Source organism: Penicillium waksmanii (genome assembly GCF_028829765.1).
Source record: "Penicillium waksmanii strain IBT 27052 chromosome Unknown utg000002l:1.0-3326099.0:1.0-3328782.0, whole genome shotgun sequence".
Lineage (NCBI taxonomy): Eukaryota > Fungi > Ascomycota > Eurotiomycetes > Eurotiales > Aspergillaceae > Penicillium > Penicillium waksmanii.
Window position 1 is genome coordinate 2,054,559 of NW_026643249.1, and position 15,440 is coordinate 2,069,998.

The 15,440-nt window shown below is 49.8% G+C and overlaps 5 protein-coding genes across 5 annotated transcripts; 2 read left to right on the forward strand and 3 right to left on the reverse strand.

Annotated features, from left to right (window-relative positions):
- Positions 1-464: 464 nt before the first annotated feature.
- Positions 465-935, forward strand: N7481_002459 (uncharacterized protein; the record flags this gene model as incomplete). Its single annotated transcript, XM_057261678.1, has 1 exon — positions 465-935. The coding sequence occupies one exon, from the start codon at positions 465-467 to the stop codon at positions 933-935; it is 471 nt and encodes a 156-aa protein (XP_057126610.1).
- An 808-nt stretch (positions 936-1,743) lies between these two features.
- N7481_002460 (uncharacterized protein) lies at positions 1,744-2,703 on the reverse strand (the record flags this gene model as incomplete). Its single annotated transcript, XM_057261679.1, has 1 exon — positions 1,744-2,703. One exon carries the CDS (start codon positions 2,701-2,703, stop codon positions 1,744-1,746), a length of 960 nt encoding a protein of 319 aa, XP_057126611.1.
- Positions 2,704-4,042: 1,339 nt separating this feature from the next.
- N7481_002461 (uncharacterized protein) lies at positions 4,043-9,168 on the reverse strand (the record flags this gene model as incomplete). Its single annotated transcript, XM_057261680.1, has 9 exons — positions 4,043-4,194; positions 4,259-4,455; positions 4,504-4,618; positions 4,672-7,007; positions 7,066-7,656; positions 7,707-7,731; positions 7,788-7,961; positions 8,027-8,110; positions 8,172-9,168. 9 exons carry the CDS (start codon positions 9,166-9,168, stop codon positions 4,043-4,045), a joined length of 4,671 nt encoding a protein of 1,556 aa, XP_057126612.1.
- A 1,138-nt stretch (positions 9,169-10,306) lies between these two features.
- Positions 10,307-11,958, reverse strand: N7481_002462 (putative Golgi traffic protein SFT2; the record flags this gene model as incomplete). Its single annotated transcript, XM_057261681.1, has 4 exons — positions 10,307-10,459; positions 10,950-11,100; positions 11,399-11,519; positions 11,727-11,958. 4 exons carry the CDS (start codon positions 11,956-11,958, stop codon positions 10,307-10,309), a joined length of 657 nt encoding a protein of 218 aa, XP_057126613.1.
- A 572-nt stretch (positions 11,959-12,530) lies between these two features.
- On the forward strand, positions 12,531-12,725 carry N7481_002463 (uncharacterized protein; the record flags this gene model as incomplete). Its single annotated transcript, XM_057261682.1, has 1 exon — positions 12,531-12,725. The coding sequence occupies one exon, from the start codon at positions 12,531-12,533 to the stop codon at positions 12,723-12,725; it is 195 nt and encodes a 64-aa protein (XP_057126614.1).
- Positions 12,726-15,440: the final 2,715 nt, after the last annotated feature.

Consider the following 15,440-nt stretch of genomic DNA (forward strand, 5'->3'; position numbering starts at 1 on the left):
TAAAATGGTCCCCCTCCACACACCCCTCTCTCTCGCTCGCTCGCTCTCTCACACTCACTTCCTCTATGTCTCTCTCCCCCCCCCCCCGAAAATTTAATTGAGCCAAAATTAGATAAAAATTAAATAAAACGGGAATTAAAAATAAATTACAATTTTACGACCCACTTCCCTTTGTCTTTATTCCTGATTTGATTTAACATAACATGTTTGCTGCTATCTGCATCCTGCGCCTTTCTGTACAGCTGTAACCAAAATTCCCAAATTCTGAACGGTTGACGTTTTAGTCTCCTTGGCGCCTGATCACATCGGCTGTCTATAGATGGAGCTATCCACTGTCGACACCCGCGGATTAATATAATAACTCCCCTTTCCCCTCGTCTTCATGCAATGACTCCCTTATTTGATTAACACTCACCTTCAAGTTTACAACGAAAGGGTCACCACTCAGACCTTGCTTCTTCACAATGCTCTTAAACCCAGACATCCGCCCGATGAACCGGTCGACGCTTGTACAACCTCGCCACCTGCATAGACACGAGGAATATATTACCATGTCTGCGGATACGTCAAGGCGCAGGCCACATCCTGCCAATAACACATCATCACTGGCACAGGGCATGAACAACTTCAGCCCCCACGAGAATCCCGTCCAGCGCCAATTAAATCCCAACACGGACCTCTGGTCCGGCAATATTGGTCTGACGCCCACGCGTCATTTAAATGCATACGGGCCTGAGATGGAAATGAATTACTACACCCTCGGAGCTCTACCTGTAGAGCTTCCTTCGTCTGCACATGTTCCTAATCCACTACAGCCTAATGGCGCAGGCTCATCCCGTTCCGACCGCTGTGAGTCCGCGGACATCGACTTAAGGTGCGCTAGAAAGATCGGGAATATCTTTCCGGGTGTGGGTGCTAATGCCAATAACTTATAGAAGAGATAGGAGCCATCGTCCATTCTTATGTGAGTGGAGAAACTGTTCAAATACCACAGGCTTTGAGCGGGTTGAATTACTACGGCGGCACGTTCTGACGCAGCATGTTGACCGTGGATCTTTCAAGTGCAACTATGCCCACTGCAATAAGTCTTTCAATCGGAAGGATAATCTTAGGGCTCATGTGCAGATGGTTCATATTAGCAAGGAAGGCAACGAGTACTGAAGTTGTCTTGTTCCAACCTTTCATGAGACCGGGCTCCGCTACTATTCCCCTTCCTTCTATAGCACGACTTCTAGGCCTCCCGGGATTTTCCTTGTCTTGATTCATCTCATGTCATCTATCGATGAAGCCTTGTACATCTCTTTACTACTACTCAGAATCTAGTCTTTAACATAATAACGTTCATAACCTAAAATATACTACGACATGTAGTTTTCCCATTGCCCAAATCAACAGCGATAGCGCCAGAGAGCTGTTCCTGTGCGTAACCTTAACTAGTAATCTTAATTCCGATTGGTTCCTCAATTTAACATGTCTTTTTCCCGCACCATACCTACTCATCCTGAACGTACGAAATGGCATTACACACCAGTAGTGTGGGATGAGCGGTTGAAATCTAAATATTTACAGCCAACCTCGTAAATTCCGGACCAGCACCATACGGTGAATGAAACTACACATCTTGCGCTGTACTAGACACTACCTGCTTCAAGCAACATAATGCTCTATTATGGGTCATATAGTTTATAGTCTTAAATTTTACAGATTCTAGATGGGTTGACAGAATGAAAGGGTATGTACAAATTATGATACAGCCGATTTGACCGAAAGCATGGGATAGTCAGATGTTCGAGAATCCTGTCGATCAGGTTGTGGTTTGAGAGATCGTCTTTGGTGATCAAATATTTCGGAGTCAGTGCTAGACATGATGGGCGGGGAATTATCGGCACTCCATCTTGGTTGGATATGAAAATCCTCTGTGTGGGATTGCTGAATTTCTTGGATGGTTGTGGGGTTTGTGTTGATGACGGCGACGAGGCTGTTCAGCACGGTGAATTCCATCTTTAGTTTGAGGCTGTAGGCCAAAGGTTTGAGGGAGGTTTGAATAGAGAAATTGTTGGTGTATTCGGTCGCCAAGAGGGCGACGTCAAGGAGAATAGCGATCGCGTTGATCAGAATGATACTGATGACGACCCTTTGGCCGCGCTCTCCCTTGAGCATCAGGATAGGTCGAAGGGTGGTGAGGGTCTCCCAGATGTAGAGAGCACTGATTATCGTCTCTTGAACGGAGAACACGGTCAATTGGATGCGCTCGTAGATGTTGAAGGGCGCGATTAAACCATCGAGGCCATGGTTGCTGCCGAGAAAAAGCACTGTGGTCGGTATGTGCATAGCGAAGGCATTGAAGATGATCATGTACAACACGAATCGAGGATAATGGGTGTGACTAGTCACGAGATGAAGTCTTGAATATAGCACGACAGATTGGCCAGTAACCATGGCCCACCATCCGATGCAGATCAAAACGCACATGGGGAAGTTTGGAGCGAGGGCAAAGTAGCGGAGAAAGCCAGTGATGGCATGGAGAAGAGTTCCTAAAGTAGCAATTACCATGCTCCAAAAATACAATCCACGACGCCGCCTGAATGTAGTGAAAGTCGAAATTATGATCTCGAGGACGTTAAAGCAAGCCAAAGCGAATAATGCCGCAATGACCATTGCTATCGCCCGCGACACAGTGATCGGTCCCGTTTCGCCTGCCATGGTGGTCAATTACCCCGCCAGCGGGTGGAAAGGTCAAACAATAATCAAGTCGTCGTGAGCAGCTTCTTCTTGGAGTGGATCCAGTCGGGGATTCGATTTGATCGATCGCGATCTCACAGTGGTGTTTGCTTTGCGCCAGCCATGGTTGAAGAAAATCGCGTGGCCGAGAAGCAAGACGGCATTGCCTCTCCTATTGACAGGAGGTAAGGGTACAAAAGAGTTCAAAAGAGAGGAGAGTGTTTAATGAAATAGCCCATCTGCACTCGAAAGGGGCCATTGGGGCGTGGGACCTGCCCTAAAGAGAGGCGATAGACGAAATAGAGTTCAGGGGGGGGAGGTTGACGCGTCGCACTTGAAAACGGTGCTTGCATCACCACTTTCACCGATAGCAAGTGAGACAAAATGTCGCCCCCTTCCTCTAGAACTCAATAAGCCTCCCGGCGGAATGGCACCTAGGCTGATTCTTGGTTAGTTGATCACCGATTGGCAGATATCATCACCCAAAGAGAATGACACTCTGGTTAGCGTGGTTGGGGGCGGTGCGTGCCAAAAAGCAAGTCTCCACCCTCGTCATTTTAAACGCAAAATGGATCCAAAAAAGCGATCGAGGAAGCTAAAACTCCACAGTTGGTTGGGCATGAGTGAGCCTGAACTCAGCCTGTCAAGTGAGATCTTTGCTAATGGAAATGGCCCATTCAACAGAAATCGCATAGTACAAGTAGAGCCTCCTCCGTAGGGGGTGTTTGAATAACCTTTTGCATAGAACTCTACTAGTTTAGGTTTGCTTGTTAGCCCCCGGACCGAGCGCAAGCTCCTCCGCGGGCCTTCTTTTTTAAAATAAACACAGGAATTTGATAGCGTCCACCTGCCTCATTGTCTTTAAGGACTCCAAGAAGACTTCTCTTATTGATCAGTTGAAATATTAATGCGAGGGTGCGGACCCGAATTTGGCAGATGCCACAATTCATGACCGGGGAATACTGTAATCCACTGGCACCTTTAGCAACTTGGATTTTGAGATATTAAACGTGTTGGGTATGCATGGCCTTCACACGAGGTACGAGCTCCAGATTTAACATCGGCAATGACGACATCCGCCAAAAGATTACCACTTCGATTGAAGGTTTAATGTATGATAGCATTGCGGAGTACAAGGCGATGAAAACTCCGTCTCTGAGTTTCACCATGGTCAATGCGCATTATTCCGAGAAGTCCCCGGATTGTAGCTGATGAACCCCCGATCTAGATTTGCTGCTGTGCACAGGCCTGGTCTTGCATTCCAAACTTTTACCTGAATGATAATGATTCGTATAAATTTTGAACTACCGCTACTCATCCATTACCAACCAACTCCGTGCTCCTGCAGCAGGCGATACATAAAGGGGCTCTGAAAGTTAGCCTCCAATTCACAGTTCCCAGACATCCCAAACACACGGACATAGGGGAATAGTCGCCTCCCGTGCAGCTGATCAAAGGACATATGGACATCTTCTACATGACATTAGCCCCGGAATGGAGGGGGTGGGTGGGTGGGTCTGTTGATACTACTCCATACCTCGTACTCCATTGACAGTGACGAACTGTTGCTTCCTCTTCCAGTCGATTCCATAACCCACTGTGTCTCCTTCCTTGAAACAACCTACTTCCCATGTGAGGAACAAGTCATGCACATACCCAGTATCGGAATAGTATGCAGGCCTGTATTGTAGAAGCTCGTCAATGACGCCGATCTCCACCCGTTCTTGAATCCACCTAAAAGCGGTTAGTTTAGAGCTTAAATAGGGGCGAGCGTCCAGTTACTGTTCGTTCTTATATTCAGACTCATTGAGCTCCCTGATTTTAACTTCGAAGTAGCTTGTGCCGCTCGGGATGAAGGGATGATTAGCCCGAGCGCAGGCCCGAGACTTATCTTGCTCTGTAGACAGATATGAGTAGTTTACAGATCCTCCGAATCACAAGAATACGTACCAGTACTAGTAAGTCTCAGTATTCTCCCATTGGATGGCACCGGAGCAGAGTAACCGTCCTCTGCCCATGCACTCGCAGGCAAAGGAGAAGTATGTTTCCATCCAATTTCCGCTCTAATTTGCGACAGAAGACTTTTGTTGCATTTGTAAAAGGCCATTAGTTCTGCATTCCAACCATGTTCATCTGTTCCAGGCCATATACCGCCATACTCAATGCATCGCCGTAATATACCAGGATCCCCTCCTTCGATTGCAGCCAGAAATATTGACCCATATTGGTCGTTGGTGAGACATTCATTGGCCGAGGAAAAGAGCCTGCGGAACAAAGTCTCTTTACCGGCCATGGCAGCGGCACGAATCTCGAAGACCACAGAACGAGGCTTTAAGGAGTCGGGTTTCTCCGGAATCGTGATACCAGAGGTCGTTTGTCCGGATAGAGGCGGTTTCAATGAGTCGATAGCACGAAGTTTCTCCTGTATCTGCAGCAAAACCTTACTGCTACGTTTGTTTCCAGTCGCCATGTACCGGCTCTTCGACAATAACAGTTCAATGATGTTCTTCTTCAACGGAACTGTTGCAACAACTTCTTCGGTAATGGGAATGAAAGGGTCTATTGAAAGGAGGAGCTCCAAGAGGCTGAGAGCCTCTTCAGGGTTAGAAATGGCAGCGGTAATCAAGTTCTCGGTTAGGCAAATGTCAATATTATCATTGAAAAGATCCACCAGTGACTCCAAAGAGGCTATTTCCACATTGACGTTTTTTGGCTTTGTGTCTGTACTTGAAGTCCGGCAGCTCTTACTGTTCAAGAGAACCTTCAGAAGCGTGACAGCACCAGACTTCACACGGAATACAGCCTCGAGTGTCTGAGAAGTAATAGAAGCACCAGGGACAAGGGATCGCAAGACTTCGACCACACAGTCATTGCGAATTGGAGTATCCAGTGCCAGTCGCTCAACGACATCTTCACTAACAGGAAGGCCTGGTACCCATTCCAATAGCTGTCTGAGAATTGCTGGTCTTTTTCGACGCCAGATCCCCAGAAGCACACTCGCGGTAATCCGAGGCGCGAGAAGCTGCGTTACTATATCCATTCTGTCTTTCCGATGGTCAAGGATTGCCTCAAGTACTTCCCCGGTGATACAAGAGCTTCGGCACGCACCGAGACAAGCCTGGAGTATCTGGGGATGCGTCTCATTCATCGCAGCCATTACCAAAGTCTCTGTCGTTATTTTAGAGCCAGGTTCTCCCTCCAGTATGTGGAAAAGTACGCTCGGGGGGCCACAGCGTGCAGCAACTTCAAGCACGTGTTTATCGTGAAACATCGCGCCGCGATCCAGCAGAGTCTGAACGGCCTCGGGATGACCACCCTGAATAGCAAGGAACAAGGGATGGCAGTCGTCGACATGAAAATGACCTGCATACGAATAGAGCGTCTTGTAAGCGCATATTGCTGTATTTGCATCGATAGGCCTGCGAGCCGGGTTTATGGTGGCTCCGTTGCGCACCAGTAGCTCTATGATTCTTTGCTGCCCGTTCTGACTGGCTAAAGCAAGCAGGGACACTCCACGCTCGTCCGTTGCGTTGGGATCATATCGAGAACGCTTCCAGAGAGCTGTGTGTCGGATGCCGTAATACGCTACGAGCAGTAAACCGTTCGTCAGAGTCGCAATCTCATCTGCATAGTTGTACTCTCGATGGCGACGCCCGAAGACCTCAACAGCGCCTTTCCACTCGCGGTAAGCCATTGTTGGTGCCTCCCATCTTCCCAGAAATTCATCCAGCTCGGAGGGAGCGGACCGACCGCTGGCCTTGACATGGCTGATCCAATGTCGTGCGGAATATTTGTAGAAGTCATACTCCAGATCTGATGGCCTTGGTAGCCGTGTATTAATCATGAATCGAAGACACGTCTCAGCTGCCAGAGTATCAAGATACAGCTTGGAAAACTGCGGCTTCTTTTCAAGATATTCAAGAACAGAAATATGGGTGTAGACGATATGGTTCTGTAGTTCGTCATACACGACCAGGTTCTGACACATACCAAGCAGGGTTTCAGCACTGAGGTGACTCGGCTTTGTATCTCCCAAAGCTTGACTTTTGTTAACAGCCCATGAGGTTCCAGAAGCCCACTGAGTGGGACGAAGAGGCCCTCGAGCACCCATCAGCCATGCCAGGGCTATATGTGCCTCATGAGCACTCGGGCTCTGTTCGATTTTCTCATAAATTTGGTCGTATGTCTCGCTTAGCGTCGGTGGTAGGCGTCCTAAAAGGGATAACACTTGGTTCTCAGTCTGCATTTGGCATAGACGTTGGACTTGAAGTCGAACCCAGAGGAACCTTGAAAGACATTAGCAAATCCGAGTAAAAACACAAAAATCATGCTTCTGAAACTCACATCCCATCCGCTTTGACTACCAGCTTGGCTATAATTTTGCTCTCCAGCTCGGACGTGGTTTCACCGTAGAGTAGGTCTTTGGATTGAATACTCTGCTTGACCTCTTGCTCCACAAATCGCTCTATATCGGTCCGAGTGACGCTTTTATTTATCGTGAAATTTGGCAAATCCTTGAGCCGGACTACAATATCACGATCGTCTCTACTCGATATCAAAACTCGGACGCTGGTAGTAGAGCCATCCGCGAAGCGTCTTAAAGACTGCAATAGAGCGCCCCTTTTTTGCTCGTTGCATTCATCCAGCGCATCGATGACAATCGTGGTGCTAGGATAGTCCTTGAGAAGCGCACCGATCAACTCACGGCACTCATCAAAGTCCAATCCGTCCCTGGCCATCCCAGCTGAGTATCTTTTGTCGTATGCATCTCGTAGTAGCTTTGGAATTCCGTCCTGAGGCTTTGATGATAATTGGTGGAGTAGTGATCGAAGAATAGACTTTGGATCCTGGCGATCTGGGCCGTTCAAACTGCGACTGCAAAAGAAGTAGGTCACATTTGCGTCTTGTTTGATCAATGTGTCTACTATCATTGCACTACTACGCCTTAGATTGGGTTATTAGTAGCGCGGGTATGTCCTACCTACCAGAGCTTGGTTTTTCCCGACCCAGCTGGATGCTTGTTAGCAGATGCTTCGATTAAAGAGGAGATGTATGGCAATACTTACGCTTCCCACGCAGCCAAAATAGTCCAGACTGATTAGACTGCAGCCAATTTGCAAATTCCGGCTTTTCGAACAGCCAACGGCCTGAATCTGGTAGCAACCCATCTTTGGCAGTTTTGAAATGCTTTTCGTATGGTGTTTCTGAGACCCACGAAAAGATCTCGGATTCACGGTTCTCTGAGAAGATAATAAGACCAGTGGTTTGCAATAGGTGGGATTTCCACAGCGGCGGACCAGCTCACCTTCCTGTCTTTTATGGATTTGCTGCACCTTAATCTCGGTCTTGCGGACAGGTTCTTCGACAGCGCCCAAAAATGCATCGAGGACTAGTTATTGGTAAGTCGAACTGATTCTCATGATGTGAAAAGAGCCGAGGTCTGGACTGACCTGCTTTCGTGCACTCCCGGGCATTCATTGTTTCCTTAACCTGCTGAGCAGGGATGATCATCAGCAGTTCCTTCATATATGCTGCTGCCGTGCTCGCTGCGTATGGTTGCCATCGTTTATTCTTATGCGAGTCAGCGTAGTCGCAGATTCCTCGAACAACAAGGCAAGGGAAAGTATCCATCAACCCGGCTGCTTCCATTTCGAGGCAAATGATTCCCATATCCTTCTTCATTTTATCCCGAACCACTGGATCCTTGACCACCACGTTCGCTGATCCGATTGTCCCATAGAAGATCTTGGGTTCGGTATCTCGCCTTAGCCAGCGCGGCACAATTTGCCCTCGCTCACAATTCTCACAACTAGACCCTCCCTGGTGCACGTAGCCCGACCGAAAAAGGTTGTCATGTTCAAGGCCCGGATGCTGGTAATTTCCCTTCATCTTCGGATACCGCTGCATCATTTCAGCCATATAGGAGCTGATGTTGCTGCTTATTCTGTGATGTTGCGCCTGTAGTTTCCTCACATTGCCGCTCAGAACCACAGGTGGCTTATTGAGGTGTCCTATTCGCAGAAAGTTGCCATCTACAACTTTCTTGCCCATGTCATACTGCACTACCCCACCGAATGTATCCGTAGGCTGACTGACGACGATGTCCCCCAATCGGATATCATCGCCAGTCTCCGATCCAGGAACGCCAGCGCCGACACCCACCAGCAAGCCGAAACGCAAGGAAGGAAAGTCGTTTAGAAGTTGCGTAGCTGTGGTAGCTGCCGCATTGTTCCCCATCTCCGACATCACCGCCACAACAACATTGTGAGCACCCAGTCGGCCGTATGTGTAAGCGTTGCGGTCACTGCTAGTTGGGAGAGGGTCATGGATCTCATCCAGCATGGCCTCCACTGCAGCACACTCAACTCCAAGGGGACAGATACATGCCACTGTATAATCTGCCAGGGAGAGCGTAATGTCATCTTCGACTCGGGCAAGACGGTCCATTTGAGCGCTGTGATCCCTCCAATTTTGGATTGACGTCTCACGTCTCTCACCACTGCAAGTGTGTCTGAAAGACGAGGAGGCGGGGTAATGCGGCTGAACCAGGAGGAACGCAGTAAGCAGCAATAAGCAATCGCCCAACGGAAGCATGTCATCGTTCGGCACTAAATACTAGATAAACAGGTTGGTTCTGCTCGGTGTGCTCAGGCTGTGCTCGGGTAACTGCGAGAGCAAAAGTGGAGGATGTGTACACATGCATTGCTTCGCAATGTGCCTCTCCTTATTCCATGGGTCTTTAATGCATTCCTGTGCTGATATATTGGGGTATCCGGCGAGACAGGGTTGTTCTCATTTGTTGTTATCAGGAACTGATACGGTATTGAATCGACGGATCGTGTTGTGGGAGTCAATGGCTAAGTGGGTGTTGAAGCGATGGAATACTCGAGGGTTGAGCAGTTGAACTACGGCCTCAATAGCCGCAATTGGCCCAGCTGCCACTCCCTCGGCGATGCTATTGTAAGTGGACTACTATACACATACCCTGACTATAACAACTTAGGGTCCTGATTATATAGCTGGCTAGGATACCAAGTAGTATAATCTTCATATAAAATCAAATATGCGACACCTAGCACGAGGTACATTTTAAAGACCAGTTCCAACTATGTCTCAACCTCATGCCCAGGAATATTTAGACGCGGGTAAGACGATCATGATTCAAGCTCCCGAAGTCCGAGTCGTTTCGCAAACACATGGAAGCCCACGTATATAGCCCTGGAGCTCAAAGATGATCGATAACCTCCAGGGCTCCAGTGGTCAAATCTTCCCCTTCCAAGACAGGGTACGCTAAGCGCTACTACAGTCGAAACCCTCTTGCGTAGAAGCTCCGTAGTTCCGAACAACAGTAAGTCATGGACTGAGATATATCATTATTCAGATTAAATATATTCAAATGAGATGAAGCTATCATACGAACGAGATCGTCTCTATCTATCCGCAAAACCACATATACAAAAAGAGGAAAGTGAATCGACCTCGACGCGAACACTTGATGCAAGCAAGAATCTGAGCTAGACCCAATATCCAGGGTATCATAGGGCGACAAGAGCCAAGAAGGAAGGAGGGACGGGTCGAGTTTCGATCAACCGGACATCCAAGCCGTAACGCGCGAAGCCCCGAAACGACTCATGTACTGTAGGCCAGTGCTGCCCATGGGGAAGTAACTGACGAGGTACCAGACCAGGGCGCAGATCTGGAAGACGGAGGAGATGGCAGTGAGAATGAGGCTTTGGAGCTGCAGAACAAGTCAGCAATAAGTCATAGTGAGTGTGAGATGATGCGACAAGTCTAGTGATGGTGGTGGGAGGCTCCAAGATGCGATACAGAGACGTGCAGGTCAGGGACAGGGAGACATGAAGCGAGCGGTCAGGACAACCGTTGGAGGTTGTGATACAAGCACCTTAGGCGTCCGGAGGCTTCGCTCTTGTCTTGTTGCCCAGGGGTGGAACCATGGTTGCACAGTGGATACAGGGTGATATCGGCGATATCTGCTCCCTTCCTTCCCCTTCCCCGACGTCCCTGTGAGGCGGAACCTTGGCCATCTCGAGTATGACGGAAACAGACGCTATTCAGGTTGTACAGGAGACAGCCCGAAGAGGAGAATGCGAGATCCTCCTTTCTCTTTTCCCGGCCGCAGGGTGCAACCGTAGCTGTGTACAACAAGGGAAGAACAGGAGTGGGTAGTAGATCGATGTAGATCGATCCAAAAAAGGAAACAGACTTACCCCGATGGCGAAGTAGAGGGTTAACGCGATAGAACCGAAGTAGGCGGCCGTGAAGGGCAAGCGTGATCCCGAGATCAGATGTTTAGCGTAAGTCCACGGTCCCATGAGAACGGCCCATGATAGCAAAAACAGGGCTGAGCCGACAGACCATCTAAACAAAGAAATTAAAACGAGGGTGTTAGTTAGACATTCAGTATCTGGCTTTTCGACAAGAATTCTCTTGGCATGAGGCGCAGGGCGATGCTTTCGAGGGCAACGAATAGGGTGAGCTGCGTGTGAGCCATGAACGCGCACATGGTCCAAGCGAGAAGCCGCCCATGACCAGGATCAGGACAAAGCGGGATTTGACTGGTCATCTCAGATCCCAGGCTGAAGAATGGACAATATGAAGGGGGAAAGTCGATCGAGATGCAACCTGCAGCTGAATGTACTAGGGGAAGGCAACTTACAAAATGGCGAATTTGCGGGGCTTGAGCGTAAGAACGGGGAAAAGGAAGAAACAGAGCATGAAACAGATGGCGGCGCCCAAGTTACATGCCGCAAAGACGAGCATTCGATCCCATCGACTTACTGTACGCGGTTGTGGTTAGCGTGGGCTGCGATCTACTCCTGTCGGATTTCAACCAGAAGTGACAAGCATGGAAGTCTGAGAATCCGTCCCGGCGCAGGAACTTCACACTCGTCACCTGGATCAGGGGGGGGGAGGGACGGCAGAGAGCAGGACGGGATGATGATGGCAAGGAGATGGTCACGAGGATAGGGGATGGAGAAACTTACGCGCAAAAAAGCCTTCTTCCTCCTCTCTTCGAGTAGCGGCTGGCAAGGGTGCTCCGGGACCTTCATTATGAGTGGGGAGTTGAACATAACCTCCCTGGCCGAAAGGGTTGTAGGACTGCAGCCGTGAGAGAACGGAAGTATCGGCGGAGGCATTAGTGCGGACGGGAAAATCCGGGTCTCTGCGCGACCAGCCAAGGGAGTTGACGGAGTCTCGAAAGGTGTTGTTGGCCATGGTCGAAAGAACCTTCGTCTTAGCTTCTTAGATTGATTAAATTCCCAATTGAATGGAGAAAACCGTAAAAGGGCAGAGGTGCACGGCCGCTGTACACAAGGTCTGTGGCTCAGCAACGGAAAGAGAACGAGTACTGTCTGCAAGGACTATGCACGATGAAGTGCAGATGATCTACGCCAGATGATGGCTGATCTGTGAGGATTGGCTAGAGAGCGGAGACTAGTTCAGGCCGTTTAAGGCAGATGACATCCGGGCCAAACCAAACACCGATTCGGGATTCTGGGTAGTGCAGCTGGGGCTTTGCGCCGGGCTCGTGGTGAATCGCGACGGTGAGGGGAGAGTACTAGCTTGAGACTAGTCTAGCCCTACGGATAGCAGGGCCAGCAAATCAAGCACGGTGACGGAGAAGAGGGGCGGCTCAGATATGGAGAGCGAGAGAAGGCGAGCCGATCGAAACCTTGTGGTCGATCAAGAGTGGGATGGTTCTGGTTGCCTTGCGGAGGATGCGCGTAACCAAGCAGGGTCGGGTAAAAGGGGCTTGTCAACGGTTCGGGAAGCAAATGCACAGCACAATGCAACAAGACAAGCGGGACCAGCCAGCCAAGGCAGTTCCGACGCGGCAGCAGCGGATGGAAGATCGAGGGAGCGCAAAGGGTACGACGTCAAGGGACGCGGCGGACGGACCAAGCGGAGGGAGGGACGTTGAGCCTTCAGAGTTCGATCCACGGCAGAAGGTGGACGACCACAGCGAAGGAACGGGGCGGTGATTGGATGTAGAAGCGCTGAACTCTCGTATAGGAGGGTAGGAGGATCGAGGGGGGGGAAGAGAGCAGATGACGAGATGGCGTGGAGCTACCGATGCGACCAGCCCGGATCGGCGAGACTGGAGAGCTGTCAGATGACAGTGGACTCGGACCGAGCCAGGAAACAGGGATCATTACATACCAAAGGGGAGTGGGAGTGGGAGTACCGGGGGAAGGGGATATGGTGGGTGTGGAGTTGAAGGGGGATGTGATAGAGACGGAGAGACGGAGATAGCCAAGAAGATGCCAGTAGAGGTGAACACACGGGCCACTTCCACTTTCCCTCAACAACAACCTCACGTCTACCCTACACTACCCTCTATAACCACTCTGCTCGCTACTCTTCGCTATTAAATAATCATTTATTATTATTCATCATTCATCATTCATCATTCATCATTTATTCACTAACCACTCCCACTACTCCTATTCTTTTACGGCATGCCCGAGAGGGACTTCCCGCCCAAAGTTTACCCTTTACCCCCTCTCCGTCGATCTCTGGCCGGTGCGCACCCTGTTGACGATCGAAAATAGATGAACTAACCCACAAGCATCTTCACAGTCTGCAGAAACCCATCTGCCGTATCGGATCTCCTCCCCTGCCATTGTGAGGTTGCATAGCCGATATCTCCCCTACCCTACTTTACCTTCCCCTCCCCTCTCTGGACTGCCCTGTGGCTACCCGCTTGTACGACCACGTATAATTGTCCGACAGCGGGGGGGGGGAGGGCTTGGGTAACACAAAGGGGGAATTTTCTTTTCTTCGGCTGGGAGCTTCTTTCTTATTTTCGAGACGCATCTGATACACGCATCTGATACGCATATCTGATAGGCTTGTGCCATCGAATACATAGTGTGCACTTGAATGCTAGATAGCTCCGTAGTATGTCCGAGCCGTACCCGACGTCATTTATCATTTTTGATATTGTAGAATGGGGGTAAACAGTCTGCTATCACCGGGTTTGGGCAATGCTCGCGGTTCCAGCGGTGAAAAGGATATTTTCATGGTCATGTAGAGATACACTCCCTCCCTCTGCCTCTATCCAAGAGTCTCCTTGCGTCCAGGTGAACCGTGTCCTCGGCGATACCCTCCGAACCTTGACGGGACGGCGCGGGGAGGATCCACGGTGCTTCCTCCACTTCAGATGCACATCAACTAGACTTGAAACTACGGAGTACTCCTTACTATCCCGTCCTAGCTCATCTTGTTAGGCTAGTTGATGTGCATCCTTCGTCTGCCTGTCGATTATGAATCATTCTCCGCTTCAGCTTCCTACTAGCTCCGTGGCTTAGATGCACATGGGAAACTCTGTCGATTCTGTGTGGCTCAGCCTGTAAAACCGGTATTTGCTCCTCTCATCAAGGTGGTCCTTCTCCGATAGTTATTGGCTGGTCGTCTCAGACACATTCCACCCCCCCCTCCCTCTTTTCTCTCTTTCTGTCTCTCATGTCTCCGCCACATTCCCGAGATCAGTGTCTCGCGCAATCCCCAGTGCCACCGAGGGGAAGGAAGAAGAGACCACAGCGCTGTGATAGCTCAAAACGGATCTCCATAAGATAGTGTCTTGTCTTTTTTGTTATCGTGGAGCCTAGCACACGGACCATCCGGGCATCTCCACCCACACCATCGTGCAGGTTCAGGTGCAGCTGCGGAGGAAAAACAGATGCACGGCCCAACTCGTCGATCATCGCCCCCAAGTTGATCGCCACTCTCTGCACGTCTGCACGACATTTGCAGAAACCAACAGACCCTACTCCGTACTCCGTAGTCCCGCTTGAACTACATCATATAGGGATCTGACGAGGTGGATATCTACTTATCTACTTCGTACATGTACCCTACCTTCTAAACCAAAACCCCGGGATATTCTCCGGATCAGACTTGCGATTCGTATCTAATCCCTCACCTCCGTCAGGAACTGCCTCGCCTTCGTCGATCTTACCAACTCCGGCCTTTCCCATACACCCCACTACCACCTCTACCACCTCTACCACTTCTACCACACATCTTCTTTCCTCACTCTTTCTGATAGCCCAGTTATCAACTTCAAAGATCCACCGCCGCATGCCTGCCGAAGATCATCCCTCCCTGTGGTCATGGTATTTACATCCACATGGTCCTATTATTGGCGGACCTCCTTCTCCGTTGACCCTCCACCCTTCCCCACTAGCCCTCGGAGACACTAATGCAGCCGTTTCGAGACGAGATTGAACTAAAACCCACGCTAGATGGACTCCGCGGCAGAGTTTCCTCCAGCGTCACCGTCCTAACAATGCGCGCCTGTAACCCATGGGGGCCATCTGATACATTCCTTCCGCCTGTGCCATCATATCATCCTTTATTATTTTTTTCGAGTCATGACTCGCCCGTACAGGTGACAAACACCCATGGCATCATGGGATGGGCGCCGTTTACTAAATCCGGCTGTATCACCCTTCCCCCCTTCGTCCTAGTCTTTTTTCTTTCTTCCTTTCCTCCCCAACACCAGTACTGAGGTATTACTCTTTCCAACCATAAACGTAAATAGAAAATAGAAAATCAAATAAAAATGATAATACCTCCATACAGAGGCTCGGGGTTTATCGTTGCCACCCCTCACGCACGCACACACCTCCCTCGCCCTTCGTAGTGGGCGTTCGTTCCCACGCAAGTGTCCACCGTTCACACCACTACGATCC